Source organism: Mirounga leonina, unplaced genomic scaffold (genome assembly GCF_011800145.1).
Source record: "Mirounga leonina isolate KUSES-001 unplaced genomic scaffold, KU_Mleo_1.0 Mir_165, whole genome shotgun sequence".
NCBI classification, from domain to species: Eukaryota; Metazoa; Chordata; class Mammalia; order Carnivora; family Phocidae; genus Mirounga; species Mirounga leonina.
Window position 1 is genome coordinate 56,546,446 of NW_023270415.1, and position 27,970 is coordinate 56,574,415.

The 27,970-nt window shown below is 33.3% G+C and overlaps 1 protein-coding gene across 3 annotated transcripts in view; it reads right to left on the reverse strand.

Moving 5' to 3' along the window:
• CSMD3 (CUB and Sushi multiple domains 3) overlaps positions 1-27,970 on the reverse strand; it is a 1,201,062-nt gene that overhangs the window by 72,088 nt on the left and 1,101,004 nt on the right. For all 3 annotated transcript variants that reach the window (XM_035011782.1, XM_035011781.1, XM_035011780.1), the window contains 6 exons: positions 14,999-15,079; positions 14,067-14,180; positions 9,443-9,631; positions 8,885-9,031; positions 6,455-6,643; positions 765-950 (listed from right to left, as the gene is read on the reverse strand). In XM_035011782.1, the coding sequence (XP_034867673.1) occupies positions 765-950; positions 6,455-6,643; positions 8,885-9,031; positions 9,443-9,631; positions 14,067-14,180; positions 14,999-15,079 (906 nt within the window). The remainder of the gene's footprint in view (positions 1-764; positions 951-6,454; positions 6,644-8,884; positions 9,032-9,442; positions 9,632-14,066; positions 14,181-14,998; positions 15,080-27,970) is intronic.

The window sequence follows — 27,970 nt, forward strand, 5'->3', positions numbered from 1 at the left end:
CTGTATTTTGAGGAAATCTGTTTTATGAGAATGGTGTTTTTGTGCAAGAGTTGTGTTATAAACTTTGGCTAATTCAAAACTTACTCAACATAAGATAAACAGAAGCATGATTCAATACCTATGTTAAGACTACACATAATTTAACAACTTTCATTTTAAATGAAATAACTAAGTTGAAATAAATGTAATATAGAGACAAAAAAACCTTATTTAAGCCAACATTTTCCAATTCTTTTGCTACCAAATATTTTAACAGAATTATTTGCCGTCACCATTACATAATATTCATTTACCTATTAAAGTAGTAATGAAAGCAATGGAAATATTCTAAGTGGAAGTGACTTGAAGAATATTGACGGAAGTTGAGGTTATGGATCATCTTAGCAACATCTTTTGTCCTTATAAAAATCAGAGCTGAATGTATTCGAATATAATTTTATTAATTATAAATCTTTAAATTTGTTTAAGGACATATACAGAAAATACATGTTGACTGATGGATGAATGTTTACAAAATAAGTGAAACTGTGTTATGTAAAATAAAATTCACTTTAATTTTTTGACATAAATATTCTGGAGTTTATGTCCTTATACTGTCTTCTAGTTGTTCATGGTACAAGACAGCTTAATTAACTTTTATTTCCCTCTTAGACATCACATTTCACTTCAGGGATTAGTTGTAAAATTTGAACAATACATAAACTTTTAAAGCATACAAGATTCCAATAGAAACACAAATGATACCATTTCCTTAACACACATACCAACACAGCGAGGGGTCTTGTTATGATTGCTCCAAGTTCCATCTGATTGACATATGGCAGTGGTAAGTTCCTTAGACGACAATCTATATCCATCATTACAAAAATAGGTAACTCGGGTTCCTACCAAGTAGTCTGTTGTGAGTATTCCTCCATTTGTTGGAGCTTTAGGAATCCCGCAGGAAATTGCTAGAATGAATACATGTACAAAATCATAGAAACAGAAAAATACTTAATTTAGTAGATAAGTCTCTTAAATTGTAAAGCATGTAAACTATTTGGGATTTTATTAATTCCTCTGAAACAATTTCAGAATATCTCCTAGAAAGGCTTTCCTGAACCATAACTTTTTGAATAATTTATTTCAAACTCCTATTGAATGCGGTTTTTTTTTTTTTTTTTGATTGTGAATCCATACATTATTAATGCTTTATTTCTGGGTTTCTTACTTGGTTTCTTGTCAGTGTATGCATGGTTATCAGCATTCATATAAATTATATGATAATGAAAATTGGATAAATATAGGGTATATCTAGGGCTAATCCATAACTGGGCCATCACATAACAAGTTTGGTCAATTAATTTGACAGATAATTATTAAAGATTATAAAGGTGTTGGTAACTAATACTCATCAGGGCTTTGGCCAGGAATACAATGCATAGATGCTTAGATTTATTTTAACTGGAAGCTGGATATTGCTTTGTTTTAGGTCCAAACTCTATGTGCTTGGGCACCATCTATAGAATATCATGTGATCAACATGTTTAATAAATATAGGGCCTGGACATATTGTCTTAAAACCTAGGTTGAATCATCCTGCATTTCACTGATATGTCTTAGATGTCTTGGTTTTCATCTACAATGAATCTGATTTAGTTGAAATTAGTTTTCCCATAATGTGATATTTATAGTAGAAATTTTTATTTACTTTATTGTATATCAGGTATCTTCACATCTCATAAATTCAAATGACTATACAGATATACTCTAAGATTGATTGTTTGCCATCTTTACCAGTACACATTTGTATCTCCAAAATCAAAGAAAAAAACATAAGTTCAGTGAATATATTTGGCAGCAAAACCCTGATTAAAATGAGATTATTTGTATCTTTTCTATCATATTCAGATGTGTGTAAATATTTGTACATATGTCTGCACAAAAACTAGTGTATATGATTATGGGTACAGCTCCACAACCATCTGGAGTTATGTAACATCTGGTATGTGTACTGTATTACCTCTATAAAATCAGAAAATTTCTGAATTCTGAAATATCTAGTCTTCTAGGTTTCCTATAAAATATACTAGACTTATAAGTACATTTTTCTCATATTAAAAGAAATCAAGAATAGAAAGGTTTGAGTTTGGTTTTAATATTGACAGACTTGTGTTCTAGTTAGCTAGCTTTCATTTCAACCTAAAATCATTTTTCAACCTCTTTCAGAAAACCTACCACTTAGGTGTTTAATTTTAATTAATCCATGTGAATTTCACTATGAAGTGAAATATCTTAGTGAAATCTATATGACATTCACAAAATTGAATGGCAGACTCCCTACTGGTGCACGGTTTGATCTTTCATAATCTGATAACTTGAAAATTATGGACAGAAAAGCAGTAACATTGACTTAATAAATTATATAGGCAATCTCATATAATTATGTTATTATCCCTTCTATCATGTTGCAGACGTAAATGGTTCCCTGATGTCTGCTCAAGCAATGTTGATATTTCTACTTAGGACTTTTGGGAATTTCAATTTGTAATAAGTCATCTCCCTACAGAACCCCACCAAAGACTGTGTATTTACTGATTAAAAAAAAAAATCAACTATACATTATTGGAGTAGTGTAGGTTGAACTTAGATCAAAGTAGAAAGGAAATAAAGTTTAAAAAGGAGTGGTGGGGGGTGGGAGGGATGGGGTGGCTGGGTGATAGACACTGGGGGGGGGTATGTGCTATGGTCAGTGTTGTGAATTGTGTGAGACTGTTGAATTGCAGACCTGTACCTCTGAAACAAATAATACATTATATGTTAAAAAAAAAAAAAAAAAAGAAGAAGAAGAAGAAGAAGAAGGTAGCAGGAAGGGAAAAATGAAGGGGGAGAGATCGGAGGGGGAGATGAACCATGAGAGACTATGGACTCTGAGAAACAAACTGAGGGTTCTAGAGAAATAAACTGAGGGTGGGGGGATGGGCTAGCCTGGTGATGGGTATTAAAGAGGGTATTCACGTATTGAATGGAGCACTGGGTGTTATACGCAAACAATGAATCATGGAGCACTGCATCAAAAACCAAAGATGTAATGTATGGTGATTAACGTAACATAATAAAAAGAAAAGAAGGGGCGCCTGGGTGGCCCAGTCGTTAAGCATCTTCCTTCCGCTCAGGTCATGATCCCAGGGTCCTGGGATCGAGCCCCACATCAGGCTCCCTGCTTGGCGGGAAGTCTGCTTCTCCCTCTCCCACTCCCCCTGCTTCTGTTCCCTCTCTCTCTGTGTCTCTGTCAAATAAATAAATAAAATCTTAAAAATAAATAAATAAATAAGGAAAAAAAAAGAATAGGTCCACATATGTGGTTAGTATAAAATGGCTATATTTTATTTTATTTTTTAAAAGATTTTTATTTAGGGCGCCTGGGTGGCTCAGTTGGTTAAGCGACTGCCTTCGGCTCAGGTCATGATCCTGGAGTCCCGGGATCGAGTCCCGCATCAGGCTCCCTGCTCGGCAGGGAGTCTGCTTCTCCCTCTGACCCTCCTCCCTCTCATGCTCTCTGTCTCTCATTCTCTCCATCTCAAATCAGAGGGAGAAGCAGACTCCCTGCCAGCAGGGAGCCCGATGCGGGACTCGATCCCGGGACTCCAGGATCATGACCTGAGCCGAAGGCAGTCGCTTAACCAACTGAGCCACCCATGTGCCCCTAAAATGGCTATATTTTAGACCTAAGAAAATGGCAACATGCTCAAATGATAGGACGACAACTATGCCTGTGGGTAGATTATGACTTAACTTCTCATCTATAAAATAAAAAAAAAAATCAATTTCAAAAAAACCATCATCACAGAGTGGTTGTCACAGAGGCTTCTCTACAGAACCCTCAGAAGAGCACAGGTTAAAAGTGAGGCAGGGAATGCAAAGAGACTGTTTCTACATAATACTATACAAAACCCAAATGCATAGTGAGATGAGACTGGTTCAATTCCTGAAGAAGAGGAAATCAGTGAAGGCTTATTTGATGTGCAGACGAACAGATAAAACACCTGCCTAACCCAACTAGAAAGATCAGATTGGATTTTCTATCTTTTTCTGTTTTCACATTGTGTAACTGTTGCTCAAATAAATATACATGAGGATGTATAAGGAGACTGAAGAAATAAAGCAAAAAAAATGACTGAAGAATATAAAACAAACTTGGAACAAAACAAAAATTAGCATTATGTGAATAGCTCTTCCCAATGACATTTAACCAGTTCATTTTAATTAGCTATGTTCAAATACAGATAGATCACATACAACAAAGGTTTTTATTAACTAATTAATCTTTTAAAATTGTTTCAGTAATAATAAAAGATCAATTTTGGAAATGTCTCCTTGTTATCATTTTACTATGCCAAATATCTTTTTAACTGCATTTTGATTTAACTATTCTAATTGTAGAACATTTTAAATCAAGAACAATGAAAAAAATGAACCCATATGTAAATGTATTATATATCAAAAAATTCAATGAAATTATAATGCTGACTATACAAAGCAATTTCAAAATTTCAGAAAGTTTAGGATTTTTTTATTTCAACCAATAAGCAATTATTTTTACTAAAGATTTCTTAAAGATTATTATATATGTCCTCATATATCTAAGCAATCATTACACAACTGAAATGTACTAGTTCAAAGTCAGGTCATTTTAATATATATTTAAAGTATATATGGTTTAGACGTTATTGTTTATATATTTTTTAAATTCCCACGATTCTGAAATTATAAGATCAAAGATTCTTTTCCAAACCAGTTCTGGGAAATACTAAGAATTTGTGACTACTATTCATTAGTCAAAGAAAAGCAGATGTTTTCATAGTTTATTAAAATATATCTATTCAACATGAAGTCAGCTTTTTCAATGTTGGTAAGCCACTAAGGTTATGACTTTTCACAGAATTCTAGTAAGCGATTAATATTTCCTGTATCAACAGAACAAGGAAACAATAGTTCTTTCATTTCTCATTTATTTATACATGCCGGTGAGAGTTATCTTTTCATGAATTAAAATTACAGTTTAACAGGTAAAAGAACCCATTCCGGGTGTTTGGTAATATCTATGCTTATTTTAACTTGCTGTTGTTCAATTTTAAATTTTAATTGATTTTATATATTTTTTTAAGGTTTTTTTTTTTTTTATTCATGAGAGACAGAGTGAGAGAGAAAGGCAAAGGGAGAAGCAGGCTCCCAAGGAGCAGGGAGCCCGATGTGGAACTCGATCCCAGTACCCTGAGATCATGACCTGAGCCGAAGGCAGACGCTTAACCATCTGAGCCACCCAGGCGCCCTTATTTGTTTTATGTAACTTCCTTCTGATAAGTAGATTATAGGTAAGACCCATTATTCATTAACTGAGAGTATTCTACATTTTTTTAATGTGAGGGTTCATAGTTGTTTAATACACCTCTATATGCTGGGTAGAATAAATCAAATATAAAATTAAATTTCATATGGACAAAATAGTGTGATATGCTAAATATTAAAAATTTTCTAAGTCCAATGACATTACATTTTTTGGTATAACTGATATTGCACTTGTCTTTATAACTATACCTAGCTAAGAGACTACTTTTTAAAAACAAGATCTAGTCCAAAGATCTAAAATGTGCCATTTGTTGAATAAGAAGCTTATCATTCTGTTTGCTGTAACAGGATACAACACTCTGACAGTGCCTCAATTGTTACCAAAATACAAATGAAAAAGAAAGACGTATCTCTATTAAGTTAAACAGTGAAGAAAAAATGACGTGGTGGCTGGTTACATTTTCTTCTTTCAAATTTGTTGCTCTGAGAGCACATTTTTGCATGCTCAGAGTGAAAATCTTCAGCGCCCTGCCCACTCTTATCCTCTCTTTTCTCTCTGCAGACTCCACACTAAAGCAATCTCCAGCTCTGGGTCAAGCATTTTCTGACAACAAAGTAATGAGAATGGTAGATGGATGAGTAAAGTGTGTTCAGGTGGGGGCATCTAGGTGGCTCATTTAGTTAAGCATTGGACTCTTGATTGTGGCTCAGGTCATGATCTCAGGGTTGTGAAATCGAGCCCAATGTGGGGCTCTGTGCTGGGCATGGAGCCTGCTTAAGATTCTCTCTTTCCCTCTCCCCTTGCCCCTCCCCACCCTACTTGCTCGTGCATGCTCTCTCTCTCTCTAAAAAAGAAATTCATAATAATAATATTTTTTTGAAGTATGTACAGGTGTATGAGTGGTTAGAGTAAAGGCATTAATCACACAACAAATGAATTATAAAACGTGTCTCACTCTTCTCAAATTTATCATTCTGCATTTTTAAGTCTCATTTTCAAGAGGGGCATCTATAATATGCTTCTGAATATTTATATTTTTGGAAGTTTCAATGATACAAATGCAAAAGTTAAACAGGGTTAATCTTTTATTAATGTGTTTTTCTATTTGGGGATAATATACTTCACCTTGACAAGCAGGGACCGGCGCATCCCATTCATGATAACCATAGGAAGACTTTCTGCACACAGCACTGCCTTTCCCAACAAGTCGGAATCCTCGGTCACAGGCCCAGCGGACCACACTATTAAGTTGTCCACCTGTCTGACTGATAATGTATCCATGAGGTGGAGATTCTGGTGTACTACAGTAGAAAGCTTTTCAAAAGACAAAAGAATCACTGTATAATTAATGAATCAGAAATTCTTTACAATCCAGCATTGTAACTGCCACCTGTGTGAATTTTACTTCCTATGAACATCATATAATTTTCTATTCTCTTGACAATCCATTGACATAACTTTTGGGAGACAAAACTAACTCAGAACATTTTATCATCACAGAAGAGGTCTTCTGAATTGAAATATACATATTTTTCTTAACACCCTGGTGGTTCAAAAGCTCTACAAATATTTCAGTGAATTTTGGAAGCTGTACTTCTTTTAATTTGAAGGACTTAAATGCCAGTCTTGGTAGTAATATTTTAGAGCATGTTGTTTACATGTAACTTTGAAGTTATTTCCAGACACCTATATCATGTTAGGTCATGCATTTCATTTTGGTTGATGTCTAAATAGACCCCCCACATTCCATAATCCTCTCTCCCAGTTTATTAAAGAGTTTCCATGGTGTCAAGAATGCTTACATATGGTGATAAAAATGTCAATAAAATAAAACTTTCTTCATCTTCTGAAGTCTGAAATGTCAAAAGATAATGTCAAATGGCTTTTCCATATATATGTACTTTTAAGACTATTCAGCCTGGCAGGATCCATTTACCCTTTGTAACTTCAGTGTATTCATCTGAGAAAATAAGACTTTAGTGGTAACTAGAAAGAAATAGATTGGACTTGGAATATATATGTCATAACCTGTTATTTCTAAAGGAAAAATATACAATATGTCAAGTTATTCTTGGGGTTAAAGTGCTGTTTTCAATATATTTATACAAAAATTTATCATGAATATCAACATAAAGATTTAGTCTATAATACAGTCAATTTAATGTTTATAATTGATTTGAATAATTTCTCTTTAAGTTATTATGATCATTAAAACTACAATTTAATGTGCTGACCTTTAAATTCCATCTTTGGGCACAAATTTAATAAAAAGACATTTACATTGTTCACATGCTAGAAAAATGATTCAAATATGAAAAAAATTAATGATGACTGGGGCATATATTTGAATTTTTAAAGCATTTCTTCTTTGTATGCCTAATAACATTTTTGAAAAATTTAAAGCAAATCTATTGTAGGACAAAATTTATATACATATTAGTATTGTGATGTCAGTGACAAGTCAATTTTGAAGTGTGAAAGACAAATTGTTAATAAATTAAAATCAAACTATCATCTTATAGGTTTAAAATCAAATAGACAAAAATTATTTTATTTGTACACTATATATGGAAATTTATATAAATAAGTAAATATGAAAGTATATTTTAAGAACTAAAATTCAAAATTTATTGAAGCCTATGTCTATAATTGTTTTGTCAGAATTGTTTATGAAATATTTATGAAAGTAATTTTCAGTTGAACTGATTAGCAATGATTCTTGGGTTGGGGAGACATGGTCCGAACACTGTACAGAAAAGAGTTGCCTGATTAGTTCTGAAATATTCTGTTATTGAGCACATACCCATGGCTCTGCCATGATTTAGGATGGGAAAAAAAGGAACATAATCTTTGTACAATGAAGAACACTTATATACACTTTTTCAACAAGAAACGAAAATTATTGGCTCAGCATCATTAGACCTTATAAACAGGAAGGCATATAGAAAAGTTATTTCATCTCAATATTAAAAAGGATTTTCAGCCCATATCTTTTTAAACACTACTTAGTGAAAAGCAGTAATGACAAAACAACTCTTTTTTTCAAAACTAAAGGTTTTTAATTATGTGTTGGTCATTTCCCTTTCAATATTAGACTTATTTAACAAGTATCATAAATAGATGATAAAAACAAAAACAAAGATTTTTACCGTTGTACATTTGTCTTTTGTTTAACCTTCTCATATCAAGGACTTATTAAATAGGTCAGATACACACATTTGAGCAACAGTGTTACTATTTTGTGAGAATGCAAGGGAAACAAATCTATTGGAAAAAGGCATTAAAAATATCAGAGTTTAACTTATAACTAACATATATAAGTCATCAATATCCTAAATGCTTTTAATCTTTTCAAAAGTCCCAAGAGGTAGGATTATCATGACAGTGGGGACACTGAGACACAGAGAGGTTACATAAACTGCTCAAGAAGCCTCAGTGGAGGAACTGTGATTTAAATTCATGTCTAATTGAATAGGGTCTGTGTCTTTGCTCTCTAGCCACAACCATACTGAGGATGTAGGTGAGATGTGTACTGAAGTTGTAAGTATCACATACCTATATATCTTATCCGGAACCCTTTTTTGTTATTGCCATGATCTGCCGACCATTGGAGAAATACTTCATGACCATTGCTTGTTATATTAAAAGCAGATGAATAATCTCCACTGAGGGAAATAAGCACTGGACTTTGAATATTTGGTCCTTTGGAAAGAAAATAATATAATTTAGACATAACTGAACAATTCTGTTCCAATTTATCTTTAATATTTTATATATTTAGAATATTATGGTATATGGTAATAGAATATATTTATAATAGTATGATATGTGGTGACATTGCTCCAAAACCAATTTAACCAATCAACAGTAGCTTAAAACTTATCTCTGTTTTAAACATTTACCTCCATAGCTGAAGAATCTACAGTTTGTAGAATAAGAAGCTAACTACAGTTTTCACATGGTGTGTAGATAAACTGGATGTTGATACTTCTAAAAATAACTATAAGATAAAATAAAATCATACAAGCAGTTGTTTACACTGAAGGTCTGCAAATATAACTAGAGTAGTTGAACTGAATTTATGAATATGTGGTAGATATAAACCATGGTTACCATCATACACCTGAAGAACATCAAATTCCTTTTCTGTCTGGAAGAACTCTACAAACATGCTGATATTATATCCTTTTTCTACTGAGATGCTCCAGGCACACATTTGAAGATTTGGGTAACTGTCAGGATACCCAGGGCTCAATATGACTCCTGTGGAATCTAGCCGTAATTCATTGGCGGGGCAGAGCACTATCAAAGAAAGATATCATTAAACAATGCTAGTCTTTTAGAACTAAGGTGAAAACTGCATTTTAAACACCCAGTACTCTGCTTTCATGTTTAATAACTATAAAGGAGAAAAATACCTTGAGTTATGTATTAGAAGAGATAATTTGTATTAAGCTTACAGTTCAAAAAATGGAAGAATGACCCAAAAATTATGGTACTAATTTCCTTTTTTTTAATTACATGGAAGATGCATTACTTTTCTGTATAATAAATACATACATAATTAAAAAATAAGACATTTATCTCCTGTATTATAAGTACATAGATAATAAAAAGGTAAGACATTTATCTACTTCGATTTCTTTGTATTCTTTCCCTACCTTTCGTCATCTTCTTATGTCCCCTCCTCTTGCCTCTCTCATCTAGGTCTTTGCCTGTCCTTTTCCTTCCATATTTTTTTACTCACTCTCTTCTCTCCTCAAACTTTAACTCACTCAGGTATGTAGGGCTAGATAAGAAACTGTACTGTTTCAAGAGTATTTATTCTGGGCAAGGCTACTCCTGATTTCAGAAATATGGTTAAACCATGAAAATTCAACACAATTTTAGGTTACCAATTATCTTTCAGTTCTTTGTGTGAATGAGCTAGGCTTGAAAACACCAAATATAGTTGCTGGAATATAGATGACTAGATGAAGGATTTATATATTCATCATTTCCTGGATGCAAGGGCAATGAAATATTTTGAGTTATAAAGTCTCCATGTGGTATAGGGATGGAAAGAATAAGCAAACTAGTGGATTATGACAACACATAATTGCTCTTTATTCAAGTTAATAATTTGAAAAGAAATAATTCAAAAATAAAAGCCACCATAACTAATATTGAGATATTTGGAAATTGACTATAGAATATAGCATAGTTAAATATAGTGAAAATACAACACTAAATATAGAATATAGTAAAGCTAAAACATATAAAAGCTGTTTTATTTTTTTATTTTTTGGCTTTTACTTGTGTTTCTTCTACTTTGGTCTGGGATATTTGCTTCTTGGATATGATTTGAAGATTTTCAAAAATAAGTAAATGGTAGCAGGTCATTCTCAGTCTAAAAAGAGAAACCTTACCATTGCTTTCCACAAAATGACAAATATATGAAATAAACAAAAAAGTTAACTTGACAGTTGGAAATGGAATGGAAAATTTGAGTCAAAGATGAAGAACATTCGTGAATATATAGCCATGGCATATTGAAATGATGGGACATATATAACTATGAGAAATTAAGTTTTAAGGAAGGGTTTATTTAGTGTGTGCTCAGCTATTTAATATTTCTGGAATGCTTAGTTAAGTATCTTTTTGGGTTACTGAGCATGTTACTTCCTCACAAAAACCATTTAGCAACTTCACAGTTTGACACAAGGCCCTCCAAGTTCAGTCCTTGCCTACCTCCCCAACTTTGTTTCCTGCTGCGCTCCGCCACTGAAATGAAATGCTCCGAACATATTGGATGAACTACTTACAGCTTTTTGAACTCTGCACATTCCTTCATGCTTCTGTTTCAAATGTCCTTCTTTCATCGGCTGCATTTGAAATGTTAGTGCATTTCAATGCCCAGATGAAGTATCTCATTCTTTGTGAAATACTTCCTGAACCTCTCCTCCATCAACCTGAGCAGAATTGTTGATTTCCTTCTTGGTGTCTCCATAATGTTCTATTATTGCAGTTAGCAATTTCATGGCTATTTCCTTATTTTTTTTTTTGTCTCCCTTCCTAGGCTCTGGTTATTGAAAAGCAAGTGCCATGTCTGATTTAATGTGTTGGCCCCAATATTCTAAACTGAACAAATATTCCATATTACTTTTGAACATCTGATATGATTCAACATAATTTACTATAAATACACAAATTAACCTACTTTCATACTATTCAACACATATCCTCAAGAAGCCCAACAACTATCAGGAATAAGAGACATATTTATTGATTATGACTACATGTGAAGACACTGTTAAGCACCTTTTGTGCATTATGTCACTTACCACAACAACTTTAGAAAGTATGTACAATTTTTACCCCCATTATACATATGGGGGAACTGATGCTCAGAAAGTCTAAAATGCATAAAGTGTCACAGTTTCACCTGGATGGACCCCACAATTTTAACCATCAAATATACTTCATCTATGTCAAACTCTTTAAAGAGCAACACATTTAGAATTGCTGTTCATATTTTAAGCATGATACAGAAAACTAAAAGGGTAAAGGGAAGAATAACAACATTGCTGCAGCCCCTTTTAGGAAAAGTGAAAAAATATTAAATTATTTAAGATAGACTAAAAACAATGCATATTAATTCTAACAGACTCCAAAAGAATGATTATTTTAGCAAGCTTGTGAATTAACTCAAAGAAAAAAAAAAGTAAAGTCAGAGTTTTGGCTTAAGAGCTTGGTCAATTAATTAATATAGTAACACTGCATAAACTAATTCTGAGGGATTATTTATTACTTTTTAGCTAGTATCTGAAGTGTCATTATGAGATAAAAATTAGTCTTTTCTGTATTTTCCATAGTACATAGAATAGGAAGAGATACAATTATTAACCTATAGGAAATTCTAATTTTAAAAACAAAATATTGAAAGTCTGAGAGATGAGGGATTATTAAATAGCTAAGTTATCTGGATTGTTTTATTTTAATTTTTAGAAATTTATTAAATTGGGATCCAGATTAAAAAAAAATTAAGTGTTGCCCTCCAAGAGTTCACAATGTATTTATATATTGGAGTCAAAGAAGTCCTGACATGTAGCTTGTTCACAAATTCCTGTATCTGCCCAAGTTATTTTTCCATGTATAACTTCCCAAAAGGCTAAAATTCTATCCCCCACATTCACATGTCTAAATGTCTGAATATGTATCCTACATAATCCTAAGTGGCTAAAACGTAGTCTTGAATAAAGGAGGAAATTGAATGAATGACATTTAAATATCAGGATTACAGGTGATAGACTTCAGAAAATCCAAACAACTTCAAGATGCTCTAAAGTCATAGATTAAGAGAAAGAAAAACTTTCACATTGGTGTTGGTTTTTACCTCCAAAAATGTCTTTCTGTAAAGCCCCTTGTGAAAATCCTTCCATTTTATTGTAAGGATTCCAATGAGGTAGAAAATTAAATGTTAATTCCTACTTATATCATGTTTGGAATAATAAACAGAATTTTTGTTTTAGGTTCATTTAAACAGTTAAGATCCTGCACAGGAAACAGATTTCCATTTCTCAGGAATAAATCCCAAAGAAGGAAGTAACCCAAGAAAATCTGGGGAGAGACAATCAAGTTCAATTCAATTTTATTCAAATTAACCAATATTTATAATTAGTTACTATGTGGTGGGCACTGTTTCGGGCCCTATGGGGTTACACAAAATAACAATACATGACTTCTGAACATCAAAATTCTAGCACATTATTCAAGATCCATCAGGGTCTTGCCCTTGTAATTCCATAGTGAATTCCTTGAAGTCTATACTTCTGTTTTTTTGTTTTGTTTTTTACTTGTGTGTCTTTGTATATTCATCTGTCACTTGGACCACTGCTTGTCTATCTCTATTCTACCAAAGTCTCACTTGTCATGTGGAACCAAGACTCAGGGAGCAATGCTTCCATCAAGCTTTGCCTGCCTCATAAACAACTAAACATTACATGATTTGATAGCCCCCTGGCCTGTTTCCTAAACACTCTATTGCTACCACCTGTATGGCTGCCATATCCCTTAAAGCATGTTGCCCTCACAGCAAGGACCATTTATAGCTTGTTTTTTGTTTATTTTTTTGTTTTTCACTCAAACCTTCAGGCTTAACAGGTGCTCCATTAAAGTTTAATGGCTTTAGGGGGCGCCTGGGTGGCTCAGTTGTTTAAACGACTGCCTTCGGCTCAGGTCATGATCCTGGAGTCCTGGGATTGAGTTCCGCATCAGGCTCCCTGCTCAGCGGGGAGTCTGCCTTTCCCTCTGACTCTCCCCCTCTGATGCTCTCTCTCTATCACTATCTCTCTCAATAAATAAATAAAAATCTAAAAAAAAAAAAGTTTAATGGCTTTAGTGGTTAGAACAGAAACTATTTCAAATAAAGGCAATCAACATTGAAGACTTTATTTAAGGTTTCTCTTATTTTCCATCTAATTTCCACCCCTCATGGCAAAATTAATTTAAATAAATTGAACGGACTTTGGGGTAAGCTAAAAAAAATAAATAAATAAACCTTGGAAGAATAAATAATGTTTAAAGTTAAATCTGAGAAATAATGTAATAAAAGATACTACATATGAGTTGTATAACTTTAACATTATGGCCAGTTAAATATTTAATGTTTATGTAAAATAGACTTTCCTCAATTTTGCCAGTATTGAATCAAACATAAAACAAATACTTAAAGATCAATAATCATAAGAATTGGTACCTTGACAAACTGGAGGTGCTCCATCCATCTGCAGTCGTTCTCCTAATCTGCATGTCAGAATTGCATTGCCAACCAGAGTAAATCCTGGAAGACACTGATACCTAATAATGTCACCTATTAAAAAAAAAAAAAAAGGCAGAGGGGGGCTTCAGATGTTTCCATTGTAAAATCTGTAAATATTGCAGAATATTTTTTCTTTCAGTCATTTTCAATTCTATTGAACTAATAAAATTCTGTTAGTTATAAGCAGGGATAATATTAAAAATATTGAACTACAACTACTTCATAGATACTGACCAATCAGAACTAAAGTCAAGAGTAAATTAGATCTTACTACAGTAAGATCTAACTGGTATGTATCAGTTGGATATAAGCAATAGTGGTAAGGAAACAATCTAGTTGGTATAGTTAAGATATTCATTAAAAATATATCAATATATTATATATATAATATATTGATATAAAATATATCAATATAGAGAGACTTTCCAACCTAGTTTTAAAGGACTTTATTATCAAACTGAGCATAATCCACCACTTGTTTTCAAAGATATGGAAATAAAGCATATCTTCTAATATACCCTATATATTCTTCATTGTATGTTTTAGGCTTAAGCCTGAGTTCAAAGAACATCAGTGTGTCTGAAAAGGCAATAAAATAATAATTTGGAAGAAACCACTAGAATATAGTTATATGGTTCAAATTTCCATACTGGTTTTTCAGTTGTACATCCTAGAGATACAGGATTCTTGCTTTTGCCTATACTCCCTTTTGGTCTTTTCACTGCTATCCATTCTTAAGAATTCTCAACAATCTCCAACAATCCAGAGAAAGAGGGTCTAAGATAGGTTGCTACTATTCTTTCTGTTTCTTTTTAAGCAAATATCTCTACTAACACTATTTTTTTTAAAAAGAATTTATCGGACTTTACCTATTTCAAATTCATCATCTTCTGTCAAAATTTCAGCATTGGGTACGGGTGGTGGAGGTTGGCACACTCTTAGCTGATAAGCTATAAAAATAGACAATGTGTTTATTCCTTCTCTGAGAAGGTATATATATTCACATATGTGAAAAAAACACAAAATTATGCAAGGGTTATTTATAAGAATAAAAATAAATGGTATAATTTTATTGTTTCAATTATTTATTTTTTAAACATACTACAATATTGAGGGAAAATAAATCATTCCTTAGATACCAAAATATTTTCCCATGGTAAGAATACTTACCTGTAACTTCTTATTTCTCACCCTCATTATATTCCTTCTTGTTATGTGCTTCATAACACCTGTTATTTTTCTCTTTGGTGTGATCGCAATTTGGAATTATATATTCATATTTGTTATGTGCTCTATGCCCATCTTCCCTAAAGTTCATCACAGAATCCCCTTTACCTAGCAAAGTGCCTGGCATATAGTTACAGTTGCAAACAGGTACTCAATGCTTACTCTATTCCAAGAAATATTATAAATACTTTACTTATAATAATTCTATTAGTCCTCACAAAAATGTTATTTATTTTATTACTTAATTTATGATTAGGTCCATAATTAATTATGCCCATTTTATAGAAGAGAAAACTGTTGAAGAGAATTAAAGAATTTGTCTAAATCACACAGCTATAATGTGACAAAACTGGGATTTGAACTTAGGAGTTCTGACTTCAGAGCCTTCTCACACATGCTATATTAATATATTCATGAAATATCTGTTTGTTAAATTTCATGTTTCTAATAATCTACATCACTTGAATAGGTCAACCTCATTACATTAGAAAGATTCCTATTTGGCATAATTTAAAGGCCATCAAAAAAATAAAAGCCCTTTATGAATCTGAGCATCATGACTACTAGCCCCACCTGATATCTATATCACAATCATTTGCTTGATTAAAGTCTTATTTTTACTAAGATTTTTTAAAAATGTAATATAATCTTGTTCAGTCAAGAAACACACTTGATTACTATTTTACATTTGAAAAAAGTGTGTTTCATATGCTTAATTTTATTACTTAAACTTAGGAGTTAAATTATGTATCTCAGTGACCCAATAAAGAAACTGACACACAACTCTTACAGGGTTGAGCCAGGACTCCAGCCTCTGTCCTCTAACTCCAAAGCCCATACCTTCAATATTGCCCCTATCACGAGAAAATTATGAGAGTACTGAGGAACATCAACTGGACCACTTAAAGAAAACTCCTATAAAATAAGATGGATAAAATACATTTTAAAGAATGAGTAAAATTTTCCAGTTCTGAAAGGTAATCATGTGCATAAGAACATTTCAGATGGAGGAGAAAAGATGAGCAAAAAGTTGAGCATTGGTTCATCATCATGTAACAAAAAGCCATTTATAAGAGGTCAGTAGGTTAATACACCTCCAGGTTACTAAGGACAGAAAAAGGATGAAAATTTGTCAAAATGTAGCTGAAGACGAATGAATCAAGGAAAATTTTTGTTTCAGTTTCCTGCTGTAAATTGTTGTATGTCTCTTCAAACATCTTCCTTCTAGTACTTCAACCTGTTTATAAAATAAAAGCACTTGCTGTGCAACGATGATAATTTGCAAGTAAAACACTGCTCTACATAGAAGGGTTACCACTAGAGAAAAGACTCGCTGGGAAAGAAGCCTAGGACGGAAAAATGTAACCTGGATTTTTGAGAAAAAATTTTAGAGTAACGTTAGGAATTTTGAAAATCATTTTCCTGAACTTAGACCTTAAAAGGGGTACAATAACCAAGATAAACGGTAATTGTAATAAATGCCAAAGAGGTAGGAGAAAGGGGATAGGAAGATACAGAGAGCCTGCCATAGAGAAATCCTTAGGAGACTATGCTGAGAACAGTTGAACTATGTAAATCTGACTATAATGTAAAGGAGAAGGAAATATTTAAAGAAACCCCTTTGCATCTGTTTTTCTTTTGACTCTCAAAAACAAAGTCCTACAAAAAATCAAATCATAAACAGCTATCAACAGATCTGTTCTCAATCTTCATCAACTTCTACTGGTTTGTTCACTAAAATAAGTCTAAAATGTGTCCAGTGTCTTTCCATTCTTTCTGCCAACATCTCAGTGTAGAGCTCTGTCATTTAGTACCTACTGTACTGAGTTGAATAGTACCCAACAAAATTTATGTCTTTCTTGGAACCTTAGAATGTTATTTGGAAATAAGGTTGTTGCAGATGTAATGAGATAATTTGAGGTCATACTGAATTAAGGTAGGCCTTTAAACCACCCTGACTGCTGTCATTATAAGAAGAGGGGAGACAGACATTTTGTTGTTTATTAAATACATATTATTGAGGGCCTAGTGTGTGTCAGACACCATGCAATAGGCGCTGGGAATATGGTCATGAACAAAGCAGACACAACCTTGCTTTTATAGGCACTAGTTGTCAGTGAGAAAGATATTAATCAAATTATCTTATTAATGAGTAGAAATTACTTATGAGTTGAAACAAGGTGTGTGTGTGTGTGTACATGCTCATGCATCCACAAGTATGTGTGTTGGGGAGATGGATGACACATAGAAGAATAACCCAGGCAGAGGAATCAGCAAGTGTGAACCAGCAAAGAGGAAGGCTGGGGTAGGGGGTTGAAGAGGGTGGGGGTGGAGGGGCTTGGGTGAGAGAGTCCTGGGCAGAGTGAGAAGGGATAAGAAAGACTGGTAAACTGGGGCTAAGTCCCCCAGGAGGGTATGGGCCATGCTCGGAATTTATTTATTGTAATCTTAAGAAAATGGCAGACCTGTGAAGAGTTTTACATCCAGGAGGAATGTGATCAGATTTCTCCTTTAAAAAAATAACTCTGGCTACAGTGGGAAGAATAAACACAATTGAAAAAGAACAAAGGTGAATATCCAGAGACCCCCTAAAGAGTCTATATACTGCAGTGGGTATTAAATAAACAATTGTTGATTGGATCTAAAAAAACTCACAAGTGTCCCCAAATGACTTGACATTAAATTAAAAGTCTTGATTATGTTCTCCAAGGGCCTCTAACTTTGCTTAATTAACTTCAGCCCCATCTATTAACCAGTTTATAATTTTAGCTGCAAATGTAGAGAGTTCCTCTCCTCCACTTAAAACTCAAGTACCCCTGATGTGTTATGTCACCTACGATTCCATTCACTCCTCATAAAAAACATTAAACCACATCTCTATACTTTCTCATAATAAACTTTGAAAAGTCAAACCTGTCTACAACCTAACCTTTACTGTAGTCTCTTCTATTCCTTAATCAACATAGCTCTCAAATGGATGACAGTGTAACATTTGATGACATGTCTAAAACTATATTCTATAGAATTTTATTCTTATCTGTCTTGCTTTCTTGAAATCTATCGTCTTGTCTCTTTTATAATTTTGTCCTCAGATGGCTAAAATAGAGACATCGTCACTGATCACGTTAGCCAGAGTTAACCTCTTGCAGTTACTCTGTTTCACATCTATTTGCCCTCTGGCAATTTTAACAATCTGTAAGAACTGTTTGCTGCCCATTTTCTTGCACTAGAATATAAACTGCGCGAGAGCAGGGACTTTTCATTATCTTATTAACAGCTAACTCCTCAGGTCATAATGCAGTACCTGACATAGCAGTGGTCAATAAATATTTTCTGAGTAACTGAATGCTAGAACAATGAATGGAATGGATGATGAATGAGCAAAACATACATATTAAATAAATCCTTACCATACTGAGTGTGGACTCAATCCAGACTCTCTGGGTTTAAATCCTGTTTCTAATGCTGACAAGTTGGGAAATCTATGGCAAGTTACTTAACCTTGACCTCACTTTCCTAATTTGTAAATAGTAATGAAAATAGTAATGATAATAGTAATAACTTTATGCCAACCTAAAGGGTGATTACAAGGATCAAAATGTTTATATATGCAAAGCCTGGCACATAGTAAGCACTCTACAAGGGTAAGTTCTTGTATTAAATTGGGAGTTCAATTCCTTCCACATATTTGGTGTTCACAGATGAGTAAGAACATTTGGTAAAATATACTTTTTGTTTTTTCCAAGTTTCGCTTTTTATTTATGAATAACATTTTGATTTGGCAATTACTGAAATAATTATAAGCAGTTTAGGCATATTATCTTGGCTGGTAGGAGCAGGGTGTATAAGGCAATGGTTCGAGGTATGATAAATCAGGTATGATGTAACTGGAGAATTCAACAGTGCAGCTCTGATTTTTCTGATGATGTTTCTATCAAACCAATCAACATCACTGGGAAAAAAAATATATTACCCAATTTGTGTTGGAGAGTAAATACTTGTGTGCACAGGGCAGGCTGATCTAGTTTTTATTCTGAAAGCAGACTGCCTATGTTCTAATCTTGGCTCTGCTACTTGTTAACTCTATGACCTTAGGTAAACTGCTCAGACTCTGCGCTTCAGTTTTCTCAACTGCAAAATAAACATAAAGCTAAGATTGAGTTAATATATTGTCAAGTGCTTAGAACTGTGCCAGACACATATTATGATTTCAAAGAGACAGTGAATTCCCTGTTTGGCAAAGGTTAACAGGAGCATGTCTGCTTTGATTATGGTTATGCCCTGGACACATATAATCTCAATTGAACATGACTTTACTTACAACCCTGATGTCATGCAAAGGGCTAGTACTCATGTGATTTCCCAGGACACATCAAACTATTTATTTTGTTTCTATTGTGATTTAAGCTGTATATTTGAAAATGCTGAGATTCCTTATTTGTTTTACACTGATGAACATTACACTGTAATAGAAAGTTATTGGCTTCAGCAACTCATTCTATAGTCATGTATATTGTTGTATGTGCCTTGGTCTTACAGCTGCTAGTACCGTGCTCTGGAAAACATATTCAATAAATATTAACTAATAACTAATTGAATTAAAGCAATATCGCATCCTTTATAATATGCTTTGGTTACTCTGGAAGAAAATAAACAGGTCTAGGATGAATACCCAATATTGCATGGCTTAGTACCATAGATTGTTTGAGCTGGAAGTTACCTTATAAATCACTTGTCTGCTCTTTTTATTTTTTAGGGAGTGGAAGGAGGAAAAAAAAGGCCCTAGAGAAGTGAAGTGAGGTACACAAGGCCACACATCCAGTTACAGGTAGAACATATATTTGAGTCCATACTTTTCACGATCATTCTATTTAGAAACACCTATAGTTATGACTGTTAATGAAAAAGCTGCATAACAGATATTTACACATTTAAATATACCTTTGACTTAAATCTGTGTTCTTTTTAGAAGAATCATTTTAATCAACATGCCATTCAGCTTGAAACCACCATTTACTATTTAATAGTTACATAAGGGCATCATATTCTGTATGTCAGTATCTTTTTTTTTTTTTTAATGTAGGCTCCACACTCAGCATGGAGCCCAATGCCAGGCTTGAATTCACAACCCTGAGATCAAGAGTCAGATGCTTAACCAACTGAGCCACCCAGGCTTCCCTATATGTCAGTATCTTTTGAGGATGACTATTGCTTAAATAGCACCATGTTTTGGTTCAAACGCGTACAGATCTCTGGATCCTGGTCCAACAAATTTTCTTCTTGAAACTGCTTTAGAGTTTAATTCTGGCAATATTTTTTGGTTATTTTTAATTTCTTATTTTCTTTGCATGAAACATCCAATCCAATTCCAGAAAAGAATGCTCTATTTATCTACTCCAGTTCAACTGAGCTATTAAAAGCTTCTTCAAAAAAGACAACATAGAACACTGGCAAATTGCCATTCCTTCTCTAAAGCAAAACAGCTCAAGTACACAACCTTTCTGCCAAGTACCAACACAGTATCTCTTAAAGAGGAAAAAAAAAAATTTTTTAATGTTCCTGTATAAATCCTAAGTGCTCTACAATGACTGATGGTGATTCAGATTAAGTCAAGTATGATAATTTCATGATTTGGGAAAGATTTGGAGGAGGAAAAGCATTGATGATTACATGTTTGTTCAGTTATGTAATTTTGTCAATGTTATTTCAAAAGTTATGTAAAGCAAGTTTAAGTAGCTCCACTGAAAGAAGAGTTAGTGTTTAAAATAAAAAGCTCCCTGAGTTCTAATTAAGAGAGAAAATTATACAGACTTTTTTTTTTTCCATTTTGGAGAAAATCTGCTAGCAAGTTGACATGAACCATATAGGTAAGTTTCAGCAGTGCTGAAATTACTTACAAATATCACTTTTGCTCCATTAATATTATATAGTCAGTTTCTTTCTCTGCCTATATAAGGGAGAATCTTAGCAATCAAGAGCAAATGACTCATCCCCAGATTTAGAGTTGAGACCAAGAAATTCCCCATCATGAGAAAAGGATCAACAAGAAGTCACTCTTGGTATTTCCCCAGAGATGTAATAAAAGAAGTATAGTAAACAAAACTATTGGGAAATCTCCTGAATTATCCATTAAAAAGTTTCAGCATCTGCTGCATGAATTCACTTCCCAATATTCAGATAGCTCATTGAAATTATCTTGCTTTAGTATTGAGCTCACTAGAATCTGAAAAATTATATGCCAAGGTTGGGTAATCTCGCACATCAGTAGATAACAGATACATCAGCAATATCATTTGACCTCTGTCAGTCTCTGTTTTCCTTTCTCTCCTCACCACCACAGTTTGGTTTGCTTTTGGTTGTAAAGGAACATGCTATAGCTATCTTTAACTATCATAAACTACTCTGTGTACTGAAAAGAAAGGAAAAGAAAAGAAAAAAAAAGAGAAGAAAAGAAAAGAAAAAAGAGAAAAGAAAAGAACACAAAGACAGTCATGTGTGTTCTCAGCTTAGAATTGGCCTGGCTCTAACTGATAGGCTGTGATTTTCTGCTGTTGACCATAAACAATTTCGCTAACAACTAGAATCAGACATGATAACTCTTTGACCTCGTTGGAACAAGACAAAAAGGAGACCTTTCCATAATTATGTCTGAGCACAATAAAAACCAAGAACACTGTCCAAACTGCCAAAATGACCAAGACTCTTCCATCTCAGCTAACAAGAGCAAATGTTGCTTCCATACCAATTATTGTTCCAGGCATGTTCCATTCTTTCCACCTTCTAGAAAAAAAAAAAGTATTAAGATACCCAATTATAGGGACACCTGGGTGGCTCAGTCGGTTCAGTGTCTGCCTTCAGCTCAGGTCATGATCCCAGGGCCCTGGGTCCAGTCTCGAATCGGGCTCCTTGCTCAGCAGGGAGCCTGCTTCTCTCTCTCCCTCTGACTGCCATTCCCCCTGCTTGAGCTCTCTCTCTCTGTCAAATAAATAAACAAAATCTTAAAAAAAAAAAAAAAGAAAAGAAAAAGATACCCAGTTCTAGAACTGCTCCAATTTTGTAACAACACCCAACCTAGAAATACAGCATGCTTCCTTGAACCTTTCCAGAACTATCTTGCACAGCCCAAATCCTATAACAAGGCTCTCCTAATACCCTCATACTGGATGCCACAGGGTCCCTCATGGTGTGTTGTCTCACTCATTATGGTGAACAAATAAAACCCAATTTTGTTTAACTGAAAGGTGTTCCTGATGGACTTTGGTTGGAGGGGACTGACAGTAAGACATTGTACAAAAAAAAATGCCATAACGTATGAATGGATGTGCACATGGAGCCAAATGTCAAAATATAGTAAGTAATTTTGGAATGATTTTAGTCATTTTAGTAATCACTAGTCATTTAAGTAATAGTAAATGGTATTATCCTTTCCTCATAACAGTTTCACCAGTTTGTTTTTTTAGTTTCTTCCCCACATTTTATATATATATATAATTGTATGATCTCCATACCCTCTATGCTCTCTAGATATCAAACAATGAAACACTTTATGAGTTCCATGCTCTATCTACTGATAAATGAAAGGAGGTCAGGTCTTTAGGTTGTGTGAGGCAAAGGGGTCACACAGTTCAAAGCAACGGTGATTTATGTTTTATATAAAATGTGTCCTTATATCTGCAGCAGTCTCTTTTAGGATGAGACTTTGTGGAGTTAAATATACTTTCCCTAAATACAGCATTTATTGTAAAGGCAAAATAAACTTAAAAGATGACCTAAAAGATATTACAGGCCTTTTAAACACATTTCTTAAAAATAATCTGGAAGTCAATATGTAATCAATACATTCTTTCATAGAAGATGTGCCAATGGATAAACATTGGAAAACAATGGATAGTATAAATTACGCTTACTAAGAGAGTCTTCTGTATATAAATTGAAGTTCTCTAATATTTTGATATTAGAAAAAGCAGTGCCCTGGATAATAGATTTAAAAATGAAAATGATACTGTGTTTTAAATGAGTAAATATATAATCTGGTTATGCTATAGCCTCCTCGTTGTTTTGTTTGCCGTAAGTCAGACCCCCAATAAAATTATCTTCTTTTCACACAGTGACCTTACCACATGTTGGAAACCACAAAGAACATACTAAGTTGCAATGAACCTACATATTGCTGTAAACTTGTAGGTCACGAAGAAGAGAAGCACTACAAAGTTTGAAGTTCTAAGTTTTAATTAGGAGGGGTATTTTCTAGAAAATGAGATGACTTATCATCTTGCTAAAAATTAAAATCATTTTGCCAAATTCTTAAGGAAAAATTAGATTTCCAGGCCATTAAAACCTATGTGTTCGATAATACCAGCTTGGGACATTGCGTGGCATCCAGTAAGAACTCTCTATATTTTAGCTATTATTATTGCCAGTATTGTTGTCATTATTTAAAAAGAGGTCATTCTATGGAATTGGATGGACCTATTTTGAATTCGAGGCAGCTCTTCTATTTATTAGTTCTCTAGCTTTATGTAGGTTAATTTTTTTTCTTTCAATTCTTTCATTATTAAAATGGGGATAATAATACTTATCTTGCAGAGCTATTACAAAAATTAGCAATAATACATGAAAAGTAGCTAGCAGAACACCCAGCATATTAAGTTTTCAGTAAATGGTAGTTATCACTATTCTAGGGTTTGCAAAAACAGTGCAGTTAAGACAGGTTTTGTGTAATTTACTTTTAGGAAGTCACTGATTAGGACTGAATATTGTTAATATTTATTATAAACCAAATCCATCTTAACTCTATAGCAGATACCAAGACAATTTAGCTCTTACCTTAGGAAATTACAATTCCAGCAATACAGAGAGAGACAAAAACATTTTCTTAGATAAAAAAGAAGTATAATATCTGAGATAAACTGCCTCAACATTTACACATGTCCTATTTTTTCATTGCACAGAACTTTCATTTTTCAAAGCTTTTTATGAACGTTATTTTTGATCACGAAAGGCTTTATGAAGGAGATGTTTTATAAAAGACAGATGGATGGCTGGATCTCATAAAGGAAGTCAGGTTAGGAGAAAAGAAACACATTCTTTTTCTCTTTTCAAATATATTAAAAATACATTAATAAATGAAACCTAAATGATCAGTGTGACCTTTAAGAAAGTATGTGAAAAGATTGATCTGTCAAATTTATAAAATAAATACACAAGTCCTAAGAAAACCGCTTCTGACTTACAATAGGGCATAAGACAAGGACCTATTAAATCAGTAACAGATTTTAAAGAAAACTGAGTTGGGGAGTAAACCACTGTAAGTTTAGGTATACTTACTCAGCTTAACACTAAGTGTTAAATAGTGCACTGCCTTCTGGTTTACTTTTTTTGTTGTTTCTGTGAAGGGAAATGCATGCATGTACCTGGTCATAAAATAATCTTTGTAAAAGTTGTAAGTAATACAGATCAAATAAAATCAATTAAACAGCTTTTTTTTTAAAAAAAAATGATTTTGAACTCTCTTTCCATTGTAACATAATTAATCAGTCAGTAATATGAACATAAAAAAGTTAAGAAGCATAAATATGATCTGTGTCCTCAAAAAAGTACTCACTATTATTAAACTCACAAGACTTACAAAACAATACACCATGCTGTAATAAGTTCTCAAAAGTTTGGTAAGAGAAAGTGCAATCAGAGAGAAGATGGTTGTGATTCCTATGAGCTCAGATTGCCAAGAAATGGAGGATATGGGACTTAAAAGGGGGAGACAAGAAGAACTGAAGATGAGTAGGAAATCATTTGAGAATGGAAGTTCAAGAGGCAGCGCAAGAACCAATCTGACTGGAAGTCAGAGTAAGCGCTGGGGAGTTAAGATTCATTGAACTGGATTACAGGGTAGCTTTAAATTTGATTTAATATAGGCATCCCGCAATCTTGAAAAGGAGAGTCAGAATGAAAGCAGTGCTTAAGGAAAATTATCCTACTAAGGCTGGTGGAATATAAGACACCTGTCAATTTTTAACATTAGCTCTGGCTACATCCTCAAATTTCAAGGTTATTTTAAGGTTTAGGTAAAATTCCCAGGGATGTTGATTCAAATGCTAGGCAATTGTGAGCCTTTTTATGAAATTGAAAGTATAAACATAAAGATCAGCCTTCTACTGGAAAATCAAAAATGTGAGATAAGACAAGGTCAGGAAAGGAAGATTTACTAAACATCTACACTGCCAGGATCTATGGGAACTGTATTTTATCCATTGCCTCCAGTTTTCTTACCATCTCTGCAATGTAATGCTGATAATAGTAATAACGACAGCACTTACTTGGTTTGAGCTCTACAAAACTGCCAATATTCAGCATTTTTTGACCAATTATTTAATATAGTTCAACCTAATATATTGCTGTAATTGGAGTTATTTCTCTATATACAGTCTCTCATGAAGGCTGTCAGCAATCCCACCATGTTGTTTTACAACTGAAGAAAGCAGAAGCGAAAGAGTAACTTGTCCAAGGTCAATGGGAAAACAAAGTGCTAAATAAGTATTTGATCTTCCTTTCTAAGCTAATTCCTTTGTATTATACGTGGCTCAAAAATTATTATAAATATCAGGTGAAACATATTTTGGAATGATATTAGAGGGATATACATTCACATAAATGTCTATGTAAATCCACTTCATATTTTGTGGGTGACATTCTGTCATCCTTATATTTTCTATATGAACACACACACACACACACACACATCTTTTTCTTTGGCAATATTTCTCCTTTGAAATGACCCCAAAGTTTTATAAGAATTTTATGTTCTTTATAAGGTTATTCTACAGATATTTAGCGTTCATCAATGAATAGTCCCTTCTTTATCATTTGTTCAGGCAGGAAACAAAATAATAAAAATTTATTTTTATTATTTTTTTAAATAATAAAAATTTATGCAGGAATCCATGAAGAGAAAAAATGTACAAAATAGAGTTCAGCAATAAATTCCTCCTTTGGTCTTGACTATTACTTAGTGTATTGGCTCCTGGGTTATGATTATCTCTCAAGGTAATAAAGTTAGAGTTGTAGCTTTAGACTGTATCTACATACTGTCAGCATCACCAACCAAGTCAGTTAAAAAAAAAAAAGACAAATGAGTTATTAAAAAAAAAAAAATAAACATCCTGAATAAAAATGATCTCATTGAATGCCTCACTTCCTAACTGGCTGTGCCACAGTGTGCATGAGGTTCTGACAGCTGTGGGACACTAAAGAAAGACAAACTGGTAAGTGCTGAGATTAAGCAAACAAATATTTTCTGTCTATTCTCTATTTCTAACCTGATGTGCTTTAAATGTCTAAATGCTTTTAAGTATAACCGTACTTGACTTAACATATTTTTCATGGAATATAAGCTTTGAGTATCAAAGTTTTTCTTACTTTATATTAAAAAAGATGAAAAATTTGCTTTAGAAAACATCTTTTTTTGATTCAATTAGCCAACATAGAGTACATCATTAGTTTCAGATGTAGAGTTCCGTGATTCATCAGTTCCATGTAACATCCGGTGCTCATCACATCACGTGCCCTCCTTAATGCCCATCACCCAGTTACCCCCATCCCACCACCCCCTCCCCTCTGGCAACCCTCAGTTTGTTTCCCATAGTTAAGAGTCTCTTATGGCTTGCCTCCCTCTCTGATTTCTTTCCATTCCGTTTTCCCTCACTTCCCCTATGATCCTCTGCGCTGTTTCTTATATTCCACACATGAGTGAAACGATATGATAATTGTCTTTCTCTGAATGACTTATTAAATTGTATATTAATGTATTGGGACAAAGCACATGTTCATCTTCCAAATTTTCATATAACTTTTGTGAATTTCAGACAGTAGCTTACTGATCCTGTGAAATACACATAGAATTGGTCTCACAATGTCATATGAAGCAGGATGTGTTTTATGGAACTATGGTCATAACAGAGAAAGGATATATCATTAGGAATCAACATTTTCTTATTTATAATGGAATACAATCAATTTGAGATAAAGGGAAATTTTTTAAAAAGCTCTGTGAACCATCTGAATGTTCTTTGAATAGGTTAATGTTATGAAGAGAGGACCCAGCATAATTCTGTAAAATGAATTAAAATTGAAACTCCTCATAAATTATTTCACAGGAGTAAAAGCTATGAACTTAATGATCTGGAATAGTCACTTAAAAGTGTAAGATTCTAGAATAGATACAGTTTTGAAATAAGAGCATAAATGAATAATATGATCCAAAGCATAAAGATATTGGATGCTATTTTTAGAAAGACTCACAGCAGGTTGAATAAATTAAACATTTTGTATGAAAAATCTATTGATGTCTCAAAATTACATGCAATAAAATATGAACAGCTGGTTCTCTTTTATTGGTTTCCGCACAAAAATGATTATTTTGAGTAATTACTGACTGATTTATTTCCTATTTCCATTTGCTCACATTTTCATGTCCCTAAACGTTTAGAAGAGGTCATTCTTTGCAAGTAAATGTGTTTTGAAATGATTTTTAAAAAGTGTCAAATTTTAATACCTTTTCAATCATTGGTTAAATATATATTACACTCAATTTTTCCAGGACAATTTTAAACTGAAAT